The sequence below is a fragment of the Spea bombifrons genome, chromosome 3, assembly GCF_027358695.1.
Source record: "Spea bombifrons isolate aSpeBom1 chromosome 3, aSpeBom1.2.pri, whole genome shotgun sequence".
Classification (NCBI taxonomy): domain Eukaryota; kingdom Metazoa; phylum Chordata; class Amphibia; order Anura; family Pelobatidae; genus Spea; species Spea bombifrons.
The window spans coordinates 21710641-21733171 of NC_071089.1; the positions used below are offsets into that span (position 1 = coordinate 21710641).

Here is a 22531-nt window from a genome sequence, read left to right on the forward strand (position 1 = left end):
AGATTCCTCGGGCTCAAGAAATAAAAAGAAAAACGAGCGGCCCACCACCAGGACAGACCCTCCAGCTAATATCCTTAAAAAGGGGGGTCCCCTAGTAGCCCCAGCCTGAACGTTCCCAGGTGTATTAATAATACCCCTAATAATAACAAAAAAAACAGGATTAACTATTCCTAACCCGCAGCAAACAGAACACAAGAGGAAATCACTTTATTCCAGAATTGTTTAGCGCTCCAGTGTAAAGCATTGCGGAATACGATGGTCCTATATAAATCTATAATAGTAACAACAATAATAAAGCCAGTAAAAGGCGCAGCTGCACAGCCATCGCTACCTCTATTCCGGGCCACTGCCCCCATCCCCACGGGCCCTATCTAACACGAGAGAACCGAAAAAACCTCATATAACTACGGACAGAAAGCAACAAAACAATGCGCCAGCGGCCAACCTCTTCCGCCGCTCTCTACGGCTCTGTGCGACGTCGGCCCCTGACGTACTCACACGACACCAGAGGCGGGGCCAGAAGGCCGAATTCCCGAGCCGCTTCCGGAAACAGCCGCTCTGAGCCGAACATCCCCAACCAAAATGGCGGCGACAGCGGTGATGGTGATGATGGGTCGGTGGAGGCAGTGAGCGACTCCGCTTGTCGCCGCCACTGTCACAAGTGGAGTGGGACTCTAGAATTCGCTTTCTTTATTTCTTTTAATCGTGATTTCACCACAAACACACGCACACGAATTCGTGTCCTCATCCTTCATCTCCTCTAAACGTCTCCTCCGGGCCTTGCGAGCACCGGCTGGCGGGGCCGCAGTCAGCTCCATCCATGCTCAGGAAGCGGCCACTTCACGAACGATGTGTGAAATCTGCACAGACCTAGTGGAGGTGTTAAATGAGAGTAAGTGGCGGAAAATGACTTTGGGTTGGAGAGGAATTGATGCATGGAGGAGGCTGAGGGAGTCGCAGGCCGCCTCCTTCTCACACGGTCGGGACATAAAAAAAAAATCCAGTCATTTGGATGATGGTGTGACCCAGGGCCCGAACAGCTGTAGGCCCCGGGCTCTGTTTATTGGCAAAGCCACGGGGCCTTCACCTGTCAATGGAGCGTCCAGATCCTTGTCATCTGCCGATGCTTCCACCCCACTCAGCTCCTCCATGACAGCTCTGCTTTTAGTCTGCCTGATGGAGAGGACAGTCGGGTGACTCCAGTAGCACCTCAGCTTGTCTCAAATACACGAAAGCATGTCTCCATATTGAAACCAAGCCTTCCATTCTTGTTTTAGGGTGATGGGAGAATCCTTACATTTGTTTTATGCGACTTGGGTGACTTTGCAGTGAGGGTGTTCATTATATATGTGAATGCATGTGTGCCTTACTGACAGGGTGGACTGTGTGGAACAGCCTCCAGGCAGAAGTGGTAGCGGCTAGTAAAGTGATGGAATTTAAACATGCATGTGATGGGCATATGGCCTGAATCTAACACAAGGGAAAAATCGTCCGACTCAATGGACTGAATTATTCTTAAACACCATCGCATTCTAGGTTTTTATGTGTAATTGCTTTGTGGTGTTACTTATTGCATTTTAATGTTTTAAATGAGATTAATATATATATAACGTACTGTATGTGTATGTATGTATATATATATATATATATATATATATATATATATATATATATATATATATATATAATGTGTGTTGCTTGGTCATGTCTTGTTTGCCGCTTGGCTCCGTAGCAGTCACTCTGCTCGGGACATGTAAAGGGTTAAACCATTTTTGCATCCTTAAAGCTTTGGAGATTGCAGTCCCTGTATAAATACTGCTTGTTGATGGTTGATCACTTGATATCGGATGGCGTTTGGCTTGTATATTACTTGGCCTTTGAGAAAACTATTTTGATGTGAGAATAAAGGGGTTTGGTGAATGTTACTGGTAACATATTACAGTAATTAAAGGCTGTTGCGTAATAACACTATTATTTTTGGTGCATGTGTTGTGTTACCGTGTAGTGAATGTCGGGCTCTTTCATGCTTACACGACCTCCTCTGCCTGTCACACAGCCTTCGCTTCTCTCTTTGCTCGCTTGTGTAAGTTTTGCCGAGTTGTTTGAATGGCGGCCTGCAAACTGCCGGTGGCCTTCATCTCATCTCCTGTGTGACACTTGAACCTTTGTATTCCTTTATCTCTTTTTATATGTTTATAATTGTATTAATGTTTGGTTTTACGGACATGTTTATGTTTTTAGTCCGGGTCAGGCTTGTTTTAATGCTGTATGTTATTGTTTGTATGCAGTGGGATTCTAATGCTACTGATTGTATTTTTCTGCAGTGCTCTTTTCCTTATTTTTATCTGCTTATAATAGGGTTGTATGCAAATTGCTTTTGAGAGCATTTCCAGTATTTTTCATGCGATTGTTTTAGGTAACTTTTGATCTCGTGCTGGTAGATCTCGGTGTTGGGCATGGTGTATGAAGGCTCGGTAATGACTCATCGTTGCGTAACTGAAAGGAGTTTCTGGTTTTGTTATTTGATACTTTTTTTTTGGCCTTCATTATTCCTAAAATTGACTGAGCCGTTTTAGCGTTAGGTATCTGTTGCAATGCGGCGTTTGCCTGTAGGTCTGGTTGTTGGGCCGGTGATCGGGTCATTTATCTTTAATGTATATATTTTTGCGACACGTCATTTCCCTTTTGAATATCAAAGTTGTCTATTAATTCGGATCGCATGATGTTTGAATATGTCGATACGGCTCTGTCTGCTCATACTAAACGGTTGTTAGTGGTCAGGGGTACAGAATGTGTTTTGCTTTCCACCAAGAAATCATTACTGTGACTCTGTTACACTTGATATGAGAAATCGCTCCATTATGCATTTGTTTTTTAAAGCTGCCTTTGCTTAGTGATTGCAGAATTCTTTAATTACAAGGAGACTTTCGCCGTTGTTTTTATTACTAGCATCAGATTTAACATAAGCTTTCAAAATATTGTTGGCCCTATTTTCTTTGTTTTTTTTTTAATTTTATTTTTATTTTAAGTTTGAAACCTATTATTTGCATGCCTAATGTAATATTTTTAGACAGCTGCCCTTTAGTCATTTGTATGTTTTCTAATTCTATTATCTTAGCCCAATCTACTAAACAAAAACCTTGACTCCTTTTCATACTGCCTGAGAGAGAGAGAGAGTAGAATGGCTTAGTCTTAATCAACCAGCCAGACACTGACTAATAAATGTCTGTGGAAGACGGAACGTAATTACCGCTGCCGTACAGACTCACCCGAGTGTGGTGTTTGCAATGGGAAAGGCACCCAAAATATCACCTAACGGCAATGGCAGCCTCCAGGTCGGCAGATAAAGATAGTTTATTGGAGAAAACGGAGACCTACGTACCTACATTACTGTAAACCGTGCTGTAGTTTTGCTCAAAATAAAATAATTCCATGGCACTTCGTCTTTAATATTCTTCCTATTACATTGGATAGAATTCAGCACCAAGGAACTTCTTTGTTTTCTTTTATTCCAGCGGCCTGTTTTCAATAATCTTAAGTTAAGTACATATGGCGACGCTGACATTCTGGTTGCGGACGCCGCCTGCAGTGTATTATGGGGGATTGTGCTGCTCCCTTCTCACACTTATTCCTTTTTGGAGCACGCTATTTTGGAGAATCCCATTAATGTGTATTCCATTGTACGGGACAGGCCATTGAGGAGGTTAACATTTGGGTCTTAATACCTGTTACAGTAATGATCAGACGGGAGTAATTGCCTTTAAAGAGGCAACAAGACTTCTAAGTGTCAGAATTTATACCAACAAACAAATGTTTGAAACATTTACCAGCTCTGGAGTCAGGTAATTATACAAGAAATGTAATTTAACAAACGTTGTCATAGCTTTTAAAGTGAAACTAATATAAGTTTGACTTAGCTTGTTTGAGCAGGGCCTGCCTCACTTATTGATTTGGGTAAGCCTAATTGTTATGCTATATACTAATTATGTTCTGTCATTGTACAGCGCTACAGAAGATGATGGCGCTATATCAAACAATAAATAATAATAATAATAAAGCTGCTGGGCATGCAAAGCTCCTTGTTCTTGTCCTGCTGAATTCTAAAAACTTTCTTTAAAAAAATTATTCTAAAAGTTGGTAGCCAGTGAGTGGGTTTGTGTTTTCAACCACTAAACTGAGACATGAAGCAGGGCTCTGCCTCACCTGAGTATTCCTCATGAACATAGGCGGCACTAATATTTCCTTTTTTCTCCGATTACAATGTGCGACATGCAGATTCAACGTGCATGATAATTATAGACAAAGCATTGCTTGATCAACAATGGACGGAGAAAATGTTTATTGATGGAAAACAAAACTGGGTAGTGCATCACGGCTTATAGGTGGTGTTCCACATAGAGGTTTTTTCTCCCCATGTTCTCTGATTTTTATATTGTAAAGTACTATGGAATGCTTCTTAAATAAGCTTATTCCTTTTTGTTTTAAAATATACCGTTTTATACCGTATTTTCCTGTTAAAATCCTTTCAGGGGGAGACTTTAAATCCTGTCTGCCTTCCCATCTCTGACATCACAGAAGGGGCGTTACCTTTCAGGACATTTAGTTTAAAGGGACCTTGCTACCATCACACATTACACCTCACTCACTAACACTCGGAGGTGGACGTGGCTGTAGCCTGCTGTGATGTCATACTTACAAGACAGGGCTTCGGAGGAATTACACGACTCTGTTTCTAGGCAACTCTCGTATTTTAAAGCCAAGCTTAAGTTTGGGAGACATGGAGCATTAAAGAGAAAAAACAAAATCACAGCTTTCTTTTACTTCACTTTACATGATGCAGAACGTATCTGTGGATGTTTTAATTGGCTCCCTATGTGGAACAGTAACCTTAATCGCTGCGGGTTCCACCAATTGTAACTATGGCTAATAAAGGAGAAATTCATTGGCTTTATTCACTAAAGGGAAAGTTGAGTTTGTAGGACAGTTGTTACAGCTCCCTGACTTCACTGTACGTTATGAATGGCCAACCCCAGGGAGCTTCTGCTTTAGGAAGAGCTTGGGTGACTTTCAGTCTCACAGCCCTTCCTGCTCGAGAAACTTCATAGTGTTGGGCCTTCATAATGAATACTGTAATAAGAGTTAAAAACCACAACTCTCCTGAAACCTTTCCTTCCAACCCTCCCTTTAGTGAATAAACAACATTGCAGATAGCTTGTTGTAACACATTGTGTGTTACAATTCTTTGCCTCGTGGGGTTTGAAGTGACTGATGCATGATGGATAAACTAGTTTTGGTGTCTGGGATTCTGTAATAGCTATGCATATCTGAGTAATCATTACCTTCTTTATCAGCTGTATTTTTACGGATTGTGTAATGGCATCTTGCTTCTGAACACAACATTATTGAATAGTGAACGAAAGCAACTAACAAAGCCACCAAGGACACAGTGCTGATTCATGTTTTAGCACTTCTAAACCTTCTGACCTCTGCTGAGAGATTGTATTAGGAAGGGACAGGTGACAGACCTTGTAAAGCTAGAGGCTCCTTATCTGACATTCTCTAGGTCAAAGGATTTTGGCTATTGGGCAAGTCAATGGGTCATGCTCTACACAAACCTCAACGAGAGCTGTTAGAAGTCTGGGCTTTGCCAGCTCTCTCAGACAACAACTAAAGCAATAAAATGATCTGGCACTCTGTGTTTATTTGGTTTTCCTCTTTATTACACCATCTACAAAAAAATGATAGGATTTATTTACTAAATGGACAAAGACAACTCAATAACTGTAAGTCACCTAAAGACATATACCGGTACAGAAGGAAAAAACACCCTGTTCTTGCAAGCTTACAATCTTTTTGACTTCACTATAACTTACGAGGATCCAACTCCAGAGAGCTTCTCCTACAAATAGAACTTGGCAAGAGCCTCCTCAGCCATTGAATTATGCATTATACAGGGCCATAACTGGTAGAGAAACCTGTTTTTTTTATTGTCAATAGTAAAGATAATTGAAACTACAGCTCTCCCTTTAGTGAATAAATCCATATGTTTTAACCTCACATGCCTCCATCAACCATCAAAAGCTTGACCAAAGCCAATGGAAGTGAACATTAGCCATTTCTGCAATAACACACGGCATACAAGAGAAAAAGATCACTGTGTCTTCCACGCCAGCACAATTTTGGCAGTTCTGAGACAAAATTTGGAGGAATCCACCTACCAACCAGTAACTTTGAAGCAGAACTTCTCTAATATTACTCCCATAATCTGAATTATGTGACGGGAACAAATCATGGGACAAATGTTTCCACGTAAGTGCAAGACGGCATACAAGTCCTCGTAGGCTAATGGTAAACGTGCTTTTACACTGAGCTGAAGGTTTTACTGGGCTTTCTCTCGGTGATCACATATGAAGTTATTGAACAAATCAAATAGCATATTGAAATGTCTTAAAAAGAGCCGCTCCGCTCTATATTTCATTCTATTCCGGTGAGCCTGCACTTCTCATGGGAGGTGTAGGATCGGCCCCTCCACAAAAAAGTCCACAGGTGTCCTGTATTTTAGTGATTGCGGCCGTTATTTTAGTTATGTAATATGCCTATACCTGGGAATTCTCTGGCTCTCCAAATCAGAGCTGACCAGCGGATGTTTTAACTTGGACCCCATCCCACCTCCTGTAAGAGCCCTTGGTCGGTGGTGGGCCCAGCCCTTGGTCGGTGGTGGGGGCAGCCCTTGGAAGTTTCCAACTGTAGATATGACATCATATCCCAGAGCCCTGTGGAGAGTCTGAGAAAGCGGTATTATAGATGTCTCTGCTGGGGGAGACACTCAGTTATGCTTGAGTGACTTTACGATCGCAGTTGTCTTTTTGTTTTTTCCTGATCACCAGTTTGGCAGGGAAGCTTAACGTACGTTACCTGTAACATTTGACATAATGATGATCAATATCTTTTGGGGCATTTTGTCCACACCAGGAAAGGCCGTTCTAATACCAGCTAGAAAAGTGTTCTATTCAACAGGTGGAGAGACATCATCTTTAAATACTTTAAACCTGGTAATCTAGTTGTTTTTTTCATCATATATCATGTGTTTCTAGGAAATGGTCACAATTGAATAACATTATTTTTCTTATTTATATATATATATAATATAGTTATAATGGTTATGTGTGATATGTATGTGTGTGTATATATATATATATATATATATATATGTATATATATATGTATATATATATATATATATATATATATATATATATATATATATATATATATATATATATAAATATATGGTAGATTAGTCAATGTAGAGTTTTTTCAGGTCCTAATGGAAAAACACAGGCAGTGTCGGGCAACCGCATCAATCAGCTGGAGACTCTTGTGTAGTAAAAATCAATCATTTGTCGTTGTCTTCTGGCATGTTTACAGTGTCTCATAACTGGAGTCTGGAAGCAAAGTGTTCTCATCAAAATACAAGCTTGTAATAACTGCTCCAGAGTCCAGAGGGTGAGGTCTGTGCACTCACATGAAACCAAGGGTGACGAAGTGGCACAGAGGACGGTTCTCTCTGGCGGAGCAACATGCCGAGGCTCCTGGCAAATCTTGTAGGAGCTCCAGCATGCAAAGGATCCCTAGGGGTTTGGCTTCTCCAGAGGGACTTAATGGGCCTTGGATTGTGTATGTAATGTGGCGACATGAGATATGTTTCTCCTTCTCTTTCTTTCTCTCTCTCCTTCTCTCTTCTACAGATCATGGAGATCAGTCAGATTGACAGTTGCTTGACTGTACTGGCTGCCAATTAAGTTATATGGGACTGATCTGAATGCGAGAGGGCAAGCAGTGGCGCGCGTTGGAGCGTGCCGCTGCATTTTCAGTACGGCCATAAAAGCATCTTGCAATGCTTTTTATGGATGTACCAGTATATCCTTATGGTCACAAAGGGGTTAATAGGGGTTTTCCTAATGTGATTTACAAGAATTACATCCAATGTTTTCTACAGTTGTCGCCTTTCCTTGCCTGTCTTCAGAGAGCAAGGGACAATACTAACCTGCGCCGATGCTGGAAGTGCCTTCCGTGAAGCCAGAATATTGTCATAAATACGCATTTTGCTGTTGGAACTGGTTTCAATTGCTGCAGAGCCAGGCAGGGGTGGGCTGCTGTAGGGGAACTATATATATATATATATATATATATATATATATATATATATATATATATATATATATATATATATATATATATATATATATATATATATATATATATATATATATATATATAGCAAGTGCATCGGGGTGATGCCATCTGATTCCATTTGAGACTGGAAATACTAGCATAAGTACATAGATTTAGAAAGCTGTTCAATGAGCATCCGTTCGGGGAAAAGGAAGGTCAGTTACCTGCTTGAATACATCGTGTCAGCTGCCATTCAGAAAATGCTTCCATGTGCTGTGTTGTAACATACAGAGTCACACAATCCCCTATTTGCTTACATGCTTTTTGGCCGTATATTCTTTTCTCCTGTTGCAGGACTACATCTCCCATAATGCTCTTTCAGCTAATGGGGCTGGCTGAGGAGTATGGGTGATGTAGTCCTGCAGCAGCTGGAGGGCCGCAGGTTGGACACCCCTGTCCTCTTGTTTTAGTTCCCTGAGTTTGGAAATACAGAATTTTAGAACCAAGGTCCAGCTGAGACAACTTGCTGCATCCATCGCCTTTGGGGGATTTAGTTGGGTGCTCAAACTTTAAATATCAATCATTCTCATCCACAAAAGGTAATACTCTTGAGTGTAATGAAAAATTGTTGTTCCCCAGGCAATTACCACAATGTTCTGGTTCAACAACATTGATCCAGTGGATTGTAGAGGTGGTCTGTGCACCCGTGTACTTTTCTCCAGCAGCAAGCGCTGCAAGGTATTTTGATGTTTACTCTTCCCAGCCCAACATGGCAACCTTCTGCCAGCACATTCTGCACACATTGGCAGTTATTTGCGCCTTTTAATTGTGCTGCTTAAGATAAAGTGTCACTTGGTCTACATGTTGCACCAGATAAAGCAAAAGCTGGGGCAATCATTTTGTTTCTTAATATAATATACATACCTAACAAAAAGTAGGCTACCATGACCCAAGGGAGCCCCTTAGTGTCTGTACTAATTGAATCCCCCTAGATCGTTGGCTCTTCTGCGCAGGTCACCCGGTTCCTTTTGAATCAGTTGTGTTGCTGCTGTTGTGTTACATTGTAACACCTTGTAAGAGTGCTGTGTGTTGGTGCTTTAATGTGTGTATGAGCTGCGCATCATTGGCTTTGAGTTATGGGAGTTGAGCAGTCGTGGTGCGGTGAGCCTGGGGACATTTTCCAATTACTAGATTGTCCCAACTCCAAGTGGATTAATGTTTGTTGTCTTTTTATTTATTGCAGTATCAGACACTGAAGGCAGTGATGGATTACAGCTCAGAAAAGAACATGCTCTCAAGATATTTGCCTACATCAACTCCTGGACACAAAGGTAACATTAATATTTTAGTGCCTTTTTATGTTATTGCCTGATTCTTCTAGACCATTTCTAAAATTAAAGCCAAGGGTTGACAAATTTGGTTTGGAATAAAAAATGTAGGACCCCCCCCTATAATTTTTCCCACATTGCTCTTCTCTTAGACTGTGTTTAACCCCTTTGTATCTAACATTTTCCGTCATATCCCCTCTCTTCTCTCTTGTAAAGTGATGCTGCACCATCATACGTCACCTTAATATAATATCATAGTTTAGAAATGTATGTCCCGTTATATCCCTTCTTCAATGCAGCCGGTGGTCTCTTTGCCCTGCAATACCCTAGGCACCAGGAAGTGATTTCTAGGAGAGTTCTGGGTGCCAAATTATGAATACGTTAACATAAAAGAGAGCCCTTTATTGAAAAACGAATAATGTGACACTATCAGAGGAAGACTTTGAAATAGTTATACTTGGGTATATTTAACACAATGGGTTATAAATGAAAAGTAATTCTAGGGCAAGTTTCTAAGCGTGTAGTTTTAAATTTAGCCCCATTACAAATTTTAAAATAGCTGGACAGATTCCAGGGACCTAGTAGGTTATGTTTTACGTTCTGCTGATATATATGCATACATCCCTTCCAGATTTCTACAAAAAATAAAAATAAGCCGACTCTGGCACTCTGAACGTGTCCACCTGTGGCTCTTAAGCCATTCATATCCAGGGGTTTTAGGATACATCCAGGGGTTTTAGGATACGTCCAGGGGTTTTAATCATGTTAGCGGTCTAGGAATGAATCCCTTCTTTATTACCGTATTTAATGCACCCGTACAGATACATGTGTTTGAGCCATCGTGCATATGTAGGGGATCCTGACACAATTCTATGTACATAGTCAAACGAGACACGCACACAGATACAGTGTGTGTGTGTGTGTGTGTGTGTGTGTATATATATATATATATATATATATATATATATATATATATATATAAAAATTTTATTTATTCTGTGTAATGTCATTGTTCTTTCCATATTTATAATGTATATTTGATTACAATACACAAGGGTTATTTCTGTCCATATGTTTATGTATCGGCGATTTAATATTTCACCAATGTTAATTTGTTATGCTGCCTCTCAATGTGTTTATAGAGCTCTTGTCATACATCCTTTCCTTGCTGAGTCTTCACGTTTGAGGTCTCTGGAATTTGTGATAACCTGTAAAATGTTAATGATATATTCCATACACAGAGATGTCCTTAAAATACATTCACTCCACGGGCCTAAAACTAACCTCTACCCCAATCAACAAAGGGAAGAGCAAACAGCAAATAATAAAAAAAAATGTTGCCTTAAAGATCAGTGCGTTTTCGGTACTGATCTTAGTACCCGTCAAATGCCAAGTGTGTCGTTTTCAGACCGCTTACTCTCCATAAACCAAGCAGGACAATCCAGCTTGATGTCACTATAATACAGTGAGGGATTTAGCAACCTGTGATTACCGGCGCATCTGAACAGCGTGTCCGGTGCGTGGTGCCGCGTGTCCGGTATTGTCTGACAGAGCGATCGTGAAGTTTTCAGAACTGGCACTTTTCTGGCTACAAAGTAAATAGTCTGCAAAATGAATTAGCCCAGAGGCCTGAGGAGATAATTGCAAGCTGCGTACATGACACGCTTCCAGTAACGGAATGGTCAAAATCACAGATCTATTCAACTATATATATATATTACACAAATGTATTTCTTCATTTGGGTGTGTCAGTATTGTCAGACTTTATAGTCTGATCGCTGTTGGACTTTCCACAGAACGTGTGACTGGTGTGTGGCATCTTACGGCCGTGTGAACACTCAAAAAGGGCTCACTTTGTGAAATAATTCTACACTGCCAGTAGTAAACATTCCTACTGGCTCCCTATTATCAAGAATTTAATTAAAAATCCTGGTATTAACATTCAAAGCCCTTTTATAATATTGCTCCTCCATATTTTTCTGTCCCCAATGAAATGCTCCCCTACTTGATCTTTACGTTCTTTCTATGTTTAAGCCTTTCCTCCTCCCTTATAACGCCTTACTTTTCACATCTACAAGACTTCTCTCGTGCTTCCCTATACCTCGGGAACCTCCTTCCACCAAACCTCCAGCTCTCGCCCCTCGCGTTATTCATGAAAACCCTCAAAACCCACTTTTTCAAAGAAGCTTAAGCCCCATTCAGTTAGAACCTCTGCCGCTGATATATCTGGAACATTCATCTGTGGCACCGTCTTTCCTTTTTCCTTAACCCTTGTGTGTTCCTTACCTAATGTAATGGGTTGTCTTCCTCTGTCATTTCTGGTTTTCTCATACCCTTTGAATGCATTTTGTAAGAAGCAACATGTAAGTTATCAGCCCTGTATAAATAAAAAATAATTATTAAAATGTTTTTTTGTCTTGCTTTCAGGCAATGTCTGTGCTGCTTTAAGGAGTATAAGCACCTGGAGATCTTTAACCAAGTGGTATGTTCCCTTATTAACTTGGTGATCGGGCAGGTCCAAGCCCTGCGGGACCAGCTTTTGAAAATTTGCACTACTAGCCCCAGTTCAAACTGGCAGGATGAGAATAATTCATCTGAGGAGCTGCTGAATGTGGAGAAGGATAACCATCAAGAGGAGGTGGAGGATGAGGGACGCACAGATTCATGCAAAGACCCTGAAAAGAAGCTGGAACCCTCAAGGACTTGTAACCCGTCAGAAGAAGAATCGTCGAAAAGCACTGACCCGTTTAATTTATGGAGTACTGACGAAAAAGAAAAACTATTGTTGTGTGTGGCAAAAATCTTTCAGATCCAGTTCCCTCTCTACACTGCTTATAAGCATAACACACATCCGACAATAGAGGTATTTCTACTCGCTGCTTTCCATGTGCATGAACCATGATGGGATGGTGCAAAAGATCCTTTATTCTGCTTACAGTGATATTCTGTTGTGCATTTGGGGGGGGGGGGTTAATGTACTCTGTGCTTTTTGCTGTCCTAAACAGACTGATGCATTAATTAAATATACAGTAAGAATGGCAGCGAGAGAGAGTTCCTAACAATCTTCTCTGACGGCTACCTTTCTAAAATATTTTCTTTTACGCCTAGCTCCGTATATCAGGAGCCGTAACGTCCGGATTGCACTAACTAGTTGCTAATCCACAGGAGCAGGTAGAATAATTACTAATTATTTTGCGCTGTAAAGGTAGATATCTCCAGCTGGTCAGTCTGGAGGCTGGTATGTTTCCAAATCAACTGCTCTTCAAATGCAAGGATATGCTTGCTTCCTCTACAAATAAGGGGGACAGAGTGTTTGAAAGCGTTTCTTCCAGGACAAGCAGCCTTAAAACTGGTGATTTTTTTTTTTTTTTTTTTTTTTTTTTTTTTATTTTGATTTTTTTTTTTTTTACACTTCATTGTTCATGTAGTTTTTTTGATGCCCGATTTCAGAACGCCAAAACAACCCAGTAGATTTAGGTTTATGTACTGGTTAAGTCGTGATGCCTCTTGACCGTTACCGCTAGTGTTCTGCGTTTTGCGTTCGTATAATGGTAGTAGTGTACGTTTTCATGGATCAGCGCTTATTATTATTCTTGTAGTAGTCTGCTCTGTCACATGGACTTTTGAGCTAAAGCCATTGTTTTGAGGGATGTTTGTGATCAGGTTGCGTTACTTTATAATGTGTAGAATAGGAAGGTTATTGCACAATTGCACACTCGTGCACACAGTCCTAACACTTGACACTAAGAATAAACCGATCGTAAATAAGCAGTTCAACAGAAGTCAACAATCCCATGTATCCATCACTTTTTTTTATTGTTACTTTTTTATGTACACTATGTGTAAGATCATTATGAACAAAAAAATCGAAGATTAAACTGTAAATGACCTACTCTGTTGTTCAGTCGCTTTGATTAGACGATGATGTCCTTGGTTGTAGCCAGGGTGGGGTGTGGAGAATCTCCCCGTACTTTTAATTGATCAAAAGGCGTAAGTGGATATAATGAAACACGAGGAGTGTATTTCAAAGGAGAAGAAATGCTGGATGGGAGGTCATTGTCTATTAGGAGATGAAAAAGCCCTCAATGTAATCTAAGAAAGTACTTTTATACCTGATAAGGTGGTAAAGAAGAGGAATAGTCGAAGTGGCAGATGTCGGTTAAAGCACTCATGGGATAGATATGTCAAGTATAAGTATATCAACAACATAGGGATAGATATATCAACAACATAGGGCAATGTCAAGGACCAGTTTAGGCCGGAGGGCCTGCAGCAGGTAGAAAAGCCAGATATTCCCGAATATAAATAACGGTATACGTTCTGCTCCACTATTCTGCTGCGTTATTAACTCCCATGCCGTCTTCCTATTAGTATGATTGTTCTGAATAGAAAGCAGACGTGGGTTTTCGTCACTGATCCTTCAGTCAGCTTATTTAGTTTACCTGCCGACTGCCTGACAGCAGGGGGTCCCTGCCGATTTCCGCACGTACAGATAGCGCCTTTTAGGTCCACCTCATGTGCAGATACAGTTTAAAGAGCACGACATCTGATTTATACATCAGACAAACCAAACTTTTATTGAGATGTATGTAGGTTTATTACATGGCTCCGACATTAGTACAATAAAGTCATGTAAACATTATGGTTGGGCTACAGTCAAAAGGAGGCCCCTGTCTGGAGGAATATGTAACTATCTTGGTTTTTAGAATTTGGTTTATTGTATCATTCTTAATTACATTTTATGGAGAAAAATAAGTTGACAACATCCAAGGAGCTTCCATACATGTGGACAGGTGAACTAGGCCTTAAGAGCGCAGCAGTATGTACATTATTACCAATAGTACCTCTTCATGCCAGCAAAATAAAAACAGCTAAACATGTTTAAATCTTTGCGAAAGAAGAAGACACAAAAAACAAAACCTCTAAACATCTCAAACCAATGTTCCGGTCTGGTGTGCTGTTTCCGTCGAGCTGTTAGATGGATAGCCTCTTTAGTGCGCCATTTAGTATTCCACAGACGCACACACACCCTTCGCATTTTATTGCCAAGTATCCTCTTGTCCTACATGTTTTCCTGTAGTTTTAATGACACTTCTAATACTTCTAATGTTTTAAGACTTCCCGGTATGCCCGCATTCCGTCACCTTATTCCATTTGTACCCTTTTCATTCATGCATCGCCTCCTTACCCATTGCATATGTTTGGAATGTGCGGAGAGAGTTGGGTAGACATAGAAAGAGAGAACGCAAACGTAAAGATAATACCTTTGTTGATTAACTGAAGTATAATGGATTGAAAGCTTTTAAGACTAGTCTGAAGAAGAGACCTCGATAGTCTCGAAAGCTTGCAATCCATTATACTTCAATAAAGATATCCTCTTTACTAAATGTACTGTCTCTGTTTGGAATAAGTTAGGCTTTGTCACACCGTACATTTCCCACATATTTGATCAGTGTAAAGAACGCAAAAGATCATGGAACATATTCTATAAATATCTCTGATTTAGTTAATTATTTCTCTAATGTAAATGTATTCATCCCACCTTGTAACGTGTGTTGCCGGAAGTATGTGATATGTGGATCTGTCCCGGAAAAATAACCGATAGAGAAATCCCAGCCAAATATTATTATTGTGATGGTCCTTGGTTAGAAACGTCTCTTACTGTCGTAGCGGCGGATAAGGTTATTAAACTCTGACGTAGGTAAGAGAGAGGTGTCGGCTGGATGCTTCTAATCTTTGAGATTCTAGACAGGGGTTTTTATTTTAAGATTTTGTGAATGAATTGGCTTTGGTCGGTTTTGTCCTTTCAAACTGTAAAACTTAACTATTGCTGCATTTGTGTGGCTGATGACCTGAAAACTAGTATATTCCAGCTGGAATATTCTTCTGGTTGCCCGCAACAGCTACAACATTTAGTGTATCCCAGCTTGATCCTCAGGCACTATTTAAATGCCATCGTATAACACTATGTGTTTCCGAATTGCTAACCTGTAAGCACTCGTCAGTTATTGCTGATGGGTAAAGGTTCTGCAAGCAATCCTCTAACTAGGAAAGCCCTTTCACATCTGCTATAGAAAATGATGGTGTATGTTTTTTGTCAGTGTTTGCTTGTGCTATGTATTCATTTTTTTTCTTCTTCTTTAGGATATCTCTGCACAAGAAAGCAATATACTAGGGGCCTTCTGTGACATGAATGTAAGTTCAAAGCGCGAGTCTCTTGCATTAAATAAGTTGTCTTTTCGTTGCTCAAGTCTGGTGTCGTCTTTGGGGTAATCGTTTCCCAGTTATTCTGCCAATGGCGATTTTGCTGATACAGCATAATGACGGTGAAATAGATACGTTGGAGCAGATGGGTCACATGCACACACACATATAGGTTTTACCCGCTCTTTAGGCTTTCCCTCAGTTTACATCAAGCTATTTGGACCTGACATATTGTTTGTAATTAAATCCAGTGGTATTAGTTGTATTGCATTTGATATTTTCTTTGGTAGCAGTGCAGGTTTCAAAAATCACATCAGATTCTTTCATGTGAACTTATTTGTGATTTCTGAAAAAAAGAAATCCTCCGTTAATTACAAGATAAGGTCTAACCTGTCCACAGTGTTGCATCTGTATCGCTTTAGGCGTGATGGACAATGTAGTGTGTGTTAAGAGCATATTATTCTGAAAGAATATCATTTCTTACATGTGAATGGTGATGGAGCTAAAATTATATTTTTTTAAATCGTGTGAAATAACCACTATGGCCACCAGTGTCCAGCAGATTATGTCTCCAACTTTTCCGATCACTTTAGGCTTAGGTGGAATGGATCAACACAGAACCCATACAAGTCCCTGATATAAGTTCTTCCGTTGGAACTTCACAGGTCATAGAGTAATTTTGTTTTAAATAATGTATTTTGTTTTAGGATGTGGAAGTACCTTTGCACCTTCTCCGTTATGTATGTCTCTTCTGTGGAAAGAATGGCCTTTCCCTTATGAAGGATTGCTTTGAATATGGATCTCCCGAGACGCTTCCCTTTCAAATAGCTCATGCGTTCATCACTGTCGTATCAAACGTAAGATACTCTTATTCTTTGTATGTGCAATGCTGCTTATAATGTAATAAAGAGTATGCCAACAGCATGTGTTTTTAGGATGTCCACAGATGAGCGTCACTGACTGGGGGGGGGTGCTTTTTAAGAATTGACCTTAGCAGGAATGATTACAGATCTTTAGTAAACTACCGTGTTTCCCCGAAAGTAAGACAGTGTCTTACTTTCTTTTTATCCCTAAAAGCCCCACTATGTCTTACTTTCGGGGTATGTCTTATATTGGGAAAAAATTGTCCATATATACCAATCCACACGCATACCAATCCACACATATACACCAAACCACACACATATACACCAAACCACACATATACACCAAACCACACATATACACCAATCCACACATATACACCAATCCACACATATATACTAATCCACACATATACCAAACCACACATATACACCAAACCACACACATATACACCAAACCACACACATATACACCAAACCACACATATACACCAAACCACACATATACACCAAACCACACATATACACCAAACCACACACATATACCTATCCACACATATATACTAATCCACACATATACCAAACCACACATATACACCAATCCACACACATATACACCAAACCACACACATATACACCAAACCACACATATACACCAAACCACACATATACACCAATCCACACATATACACCAATCCACACATATATACTAATCCACACATATACCAAACCACACATATACACCAAACCACACACATATACACCAAACCACACACATATACACCAAACCACACACATATACACCAAACCACACATATACACCAAACCACACATATACACCAAACCACACATATACACCAAACCACACACATATACCTATCCACACATATATACTAATCCACACATATACCAAACCACACATATACACCAATCCACACACATATACACCAAACCACACACATATACACCAAACCACACATATACACCAAACCACACATATACACCAAACCACACACATATACACCAAACCACACATATACACCAAACCACACACATATACCAATCCACACATATATACTAATCCACACATATACCAAACCACACATATATACCAAACCACACATATATACCAAACCACACATATATACTAATCCACACATATACACCAATCCACTCTCACTGTCACTCTATGCTTTCCTACCTTTCCTCTTTCAGTTTCTTTGCCGCCTCTTCGCTCTTCTTCTTAGTTCTTCTGTCTTCTCTTCTTCCGGGTCAGAGGGCACGGAGACCGGTGGGCGCGGCTTCAGTGCTGTGCGCCGGGATCTGGCAGCAAACCCCGGCGCACAGCAGCTGTTGCCTTGGGGATCACAAGGGAGCGGTATCGGAGGTCTGTTAAAGACCTCCGATACTGCTCCCTTGCGAGCCTGCTCCTCCAGCGGCGGACATTACTGTCCGTCTCTGGAGGGGCGGCAGGGGCGTCGGACCGCGCTGCGGCGGACCCCGCGACGGCAGTGGCGTCGGACCGCGCTGCGGCGGACCCCGCGGCGGCGCCCCCTGGAGTGTGGCGCCCTGTGCGGTCGCACAGGTCGCACACCCCAAAGGCCGGCCCTGGTCCTGATGGACCACGGAAAACATTATTGCTGCTCCAGCAAATCCCCCGTGTTTCCCCGAAAGTAAGACATATGTCTTACTTTCGGGGTACGGCTTATATTAGCCGACCCCTCTGAAACCCCCGATACGTCTTACTATCGGGGGTGTCTTACTATCGGGGAAACACGGTAATATCTTTATTTAGACAACATATTCCTGCTTTTCTTCTATTGAAAGCTTGCCAGCAGAATTCCTAAAGCCACCGATGAGTTTATTCCGTTATTCAGTAACTTCCAGTCTATAGTTAAGTTTGTAGGCATCATCATCATACGTGCATGTTACATAACACATACATTAACTTGTAAACCCTAATGTGGCGTTGTATATTTTTGTTTAGATTAGAATATGGCTGCATATCCCCGCTGTCATGCAGCATATTATACCGTTTAGGACATATGTCATAAGGTAAGTTTTTTTTTTTTTTTTTTTTTTTTAGTATGATATTGGTTAAGTTGTTTTAATATTGTCATGACTTTGTTTTAAAGCTACATTGTTAGCTCAGTATACTGTAACTGGCGTCTAGTATCTGGTCGCTGCTGTGATTTTTGGCCACCAAACCTGATTTGGAAATTTCCAATGTGAACTCAGCTGCAACCCCCTGGTCCTTAGAACCTCACTACTTGCTGATTTCAGTGTTAAGTCTCCGAGAAGCTGTCGGGTGGGTGGGGGGTATACAGTTACAGTGCTGCTGGTGAGGGCATGACAACCCATGGGAATGTTCCTGTTAAACCAGGTCTTCCATTACATTTAATCAAAACTTAAAAGGTGAATTGTCGCCCATTGCAGCTTTTAGCATAAAATGTTTTTACTGAAGCTACCTAAAGCGTGTGCTATTGTTTGACGATTTTTTTATTTTTTTTATTTTTTTTTTAATATGTACTTTAAAAGTTTGGCTTGAACGCCGGCATCTTAATTATTATTTTAGCTACTTGTTTTCAGGCCATTAAATACAAAGAATTCCTTAAGTGTGTTTTTAATACACATACGTAGCTTATTCTGTATGAAAAGAATGTAACGTACTTTTATTTAGTATATAGAGCTGCAATAACTAGTAAATTCTGCGGTCGGCCACCACCTTCTTACTTATGTCAGTCGTAGTCTGGTTAGGTGCACGCTGGGCAGGGGCCCATGAGACTGTCTAGAAGTGCAAGACCGATCTTAAACTATAGGCCAGTAATCCAGACCTGGACTAGCCATCTGGCACACCGCTTGCCCCATACTTTAGATGAGAATAAAAACTTAATTATAGATTTATAACTTGCCAGCAGGGCCCTCTTTATCCAAGTCATTAGTTTGTCTTAGTCTGCCAATTCTAGTTTTATAACACCTTTTGTATATATGTATTGTAAGACACTCTGTGTTAATTGTTGACGCTATAAAAGTGTGTATGTTTTTTGGCAGCTGCGGGCCCTTGAATTGCCATAGCCATCCTTAGTGTGCAGTAAGCGCACACGTAGGTGTGATGTCATTGTTCACGACCAAATGTACTACGAGTTATTGTGCTAAGTTTGTCGTTCCCTTAAACCGCAGACATGCTAGATCAACCAAAGGGTCTGTCGCCAGCGTCCGAATAGAAGACATTTAGCCTTTTATTAATAGAACAAAATTATTGTAATTTTCAATAAATTGAATCTAATGCACAAATATATTCCCTCTATAAAATTATATTTTATTACTGTCTCTTATTCTTCTGAATTTATGGTTTTTTCTCTTTGAGCAGCAGTATAATACAGCTCATGAAAATGCATTTGGAGAGCCCTAGTGCCGTTACGGTAAATTGTTTTGTTCTCCGTGCTGCTAATTATTCCATAATTCTCAGATGAATATTAGATGCAATGCAGCAGGAAACTGAAATTGTAAAAATGTGATGGCGCCGTAGTGTGTGGGTTTTTTTGTTTTTTTTTCCCTGTGCTATTTTTGGAAAATGATTGTACTTTCTTTAAACTGCAGGTATTTGTGTAAATTGTCAGACCAGGAACTGCGACAGAGCGCAGCCCGGAATATGGCTGACTTAATGTGGAGCACGGTGAAAGAGCCTTTGGATACTGCTTTGTGCTTTGACAAAGAGAGTCTAGATTTGGCTTTCAAGTATTTTATGTCCCCCACACTAACAATGAGGCTTGCTGGCCTAAGTCAGATAACGGTAAGCGCTAATACTGCTTGTGTGGAAGTTTGTCGTGATGCATGCCTCTGGTCGCTGTCTAAATATTAAGCTGAATGACCACATGGAACCCTTTCATGCCTTTACTGTATGTTGGGAATGGACGAGCAGGACGTCTCCCTCACTCTTCAGAGTTCTGTTTCAATCGTTTGTAAAGAAGCATCTTTGCTGATGCTTTCTAACTGGATTTTATTGGTAAGCACAGCCGTTGACATTGAAGGGATGCTCCTAGGCAGCCCAGTAAATGTATATGAAAGTATTCTGTGAGTACTGTAATATACATCCACTTAATCTGCAAAAATATCAAGAATGTAAGTACTTACGGAGAGGCAGCAGAGCCCCATCAGCACATCATCGCACGATAACTTCTAAATGCCATACCAAGTAAGTTTGAGATACTTTCCAAGAACTGTCAGCCTGCCATAGCCTGTCCGAAGTTGCATCACCACTTGGGAGCATCTCTCAAGTTACAGAGGAATAATATCCATCTCCGTATCAGTCTGATCCTCCTCCTAGAGCCGTCCGTGAATGCCACGCGAGGCAAATTTGTCCTGCACAAGGGAACCAACAACCCCAGACGTATGTTTCGGCCTTCATGGGACTCGTCAGTGGGGTCCAGTTGGTATCCCTCTAAGCGCAAGGAGGGCCCTCCGTTTGGGCACACTTTTACACTTGGGGTGCGGTATTTTTTCTCTGTAATGACACAAGCTAAATCTTGAGATATTTCCAAATGGGGAAGACAAGCTATGAAGCGGATGTCTGTTCTCAGTGAGCATCTCAAACTTGTTTTGGTTCGGTGGGTTTGTGCATCAGTGTGGCTGAGAAAGTTGAAGTTAACAGGTGAGTATATTGAATGCTTGTGGGGTAGATCTGAGGGATATTTCTCTAGGCTTGGCTATAGATGTATGTTATATTATGTCCCTTATGGCATTATGAAAAGCAAAGGGGAACATTTTCTTTTTTATTAATCACTGTCTGTATTGGTGTGTTTTTTTTAATACACTGTCAAAGGGAATAGTCATTTATTTACTTGGCTGTCTCCCCAGAGACCCCCCATGTTCTAGCTGTGTTTCTATGTGAAACACATCGTCCTTGGTCCTGTTGGATTTAAGTCGCTGGCATATAGTCTAGCATTGTTTACTACCCACCGAAACATTTACCCAATATCAGCTGTATATAAAATCCGAAGGGCCTTTACTACTGTTCTTAATTGCTTTTATTTCCTTTTTATAGAACCAACTGCATACTTTTAATGATGTCTGCAATAATGAATCTCTCGTCTCCGACACGGAAACGTAAGTGGCGATATATATATATTTTAAATGTTTAAACGGATGCACTGTTCATATCCACTACAGCAGGTTAAATCTCTCTTTGTAGTATTCTGTATTCTTTCTATATATATAATATATATTTTTCACTTTATTAAATTTTTTAAACTTTTTATTTACATTTTTTGTATTTACATTTTTAACACTACTACAAACATATATATATATATATATATATATATATATATATATATATATATATATATAATTAATTTAATCAGATAATATGGCTGTATTACATCCACTTACAAAAAATATAGTGCAGTTTAAGAAATCAAGTTCTTTTTTGTTTGTTATCTAGCTCTATTGCTAAGGAGCTTGCGGACTGGCTTATCGGCAATAATGTTGTAGAGCATATATTTGGACCAAACCTGCACGTTGAGGTAAGTTACAATGAAGTATAGAACTGATACACATTGAATGCTATATGATCCTGATGTACTAGATGTGAATGATCTGCTTCTTTAGGTGATTTCATTCTTCTTGTTTCTCAGATCATCAAACAGTGCCAAGTAATCCTGAACTTTCTGGCTGCAGAAGGTCGGCTGAGCACGCAACACATCGATTGTATTTGGGCGGCTGCGCAGGTACCAGATTTCTTCTGTCTGTTGGACACCCTTCTTGAACTTTTTTTTATACGTTTTTACAAACAAACTACTACTACTTTTTGAAAAGCTACATTTAGAAAGTACACCAAAAAATACATTTTTCATTTACCGGGACATTTTTTTCATATGGTTGTGGTTTTCTGTGGTGTCGCATAAATGTCTGCTATATATGCGTTTTTAAAGGGACAATACCTGTCAACAAGCGGTATCT

General features: G+C 40.3%; 1 protein-coding gene across 1 annotated transcript in view; it reads left to right on the forward strand.

Moving 5' to 3' along the window:
• The first annotated feature begins 570 nt into the window (after nucleotides 1-570).
• Nucleotides 571-22531, forward strand: part of USP34 (ubiquitin specific peptidase 34) — a 64476-nt gene continuing 42515 nt past the window's right edge. Inside the window, exons 1-10 of the mRNA XM_053458556.1 lie at nucleotides 571-892; nucleotides 9419-9506; nucleotides 11931-12366; nucleotides 15648-15698; nucleotides 16415-16564; nucleotides 18558-18625; nucleotides 20171-20363; nucleotides 21615-21676; nucleotides 22014-22095; nucleotides 22207-22299. Coding sequence (XP_053314531.1) covers nucleotides 850-892; nucleotides 9419-9506; nucleotides 11931-12366; nucleotides 15648-15698; nucleotides 16415-16564; nucleotides 18558-18625; nucleotides 20171-20363; nucleotides 21615-21676; nucleotides 22014-22095; nucleotides 22207-22299 — 1266 coding nt within the window. The 5' untranslated portion in view covers nucleotides 571-849. The remainder of the gene's footprint in view (nucleotides 893-9418; nucleotides 9507-11930; nucleotides 12367-15647; nucleotides 15699-16414; nucleotides 16565-18557; nucleotides 18626-20170; nucleotides 20364-21614; nucleotides 21677-22013; nucleotides 22096-22206; nucleotides 22300-22531) is intronic.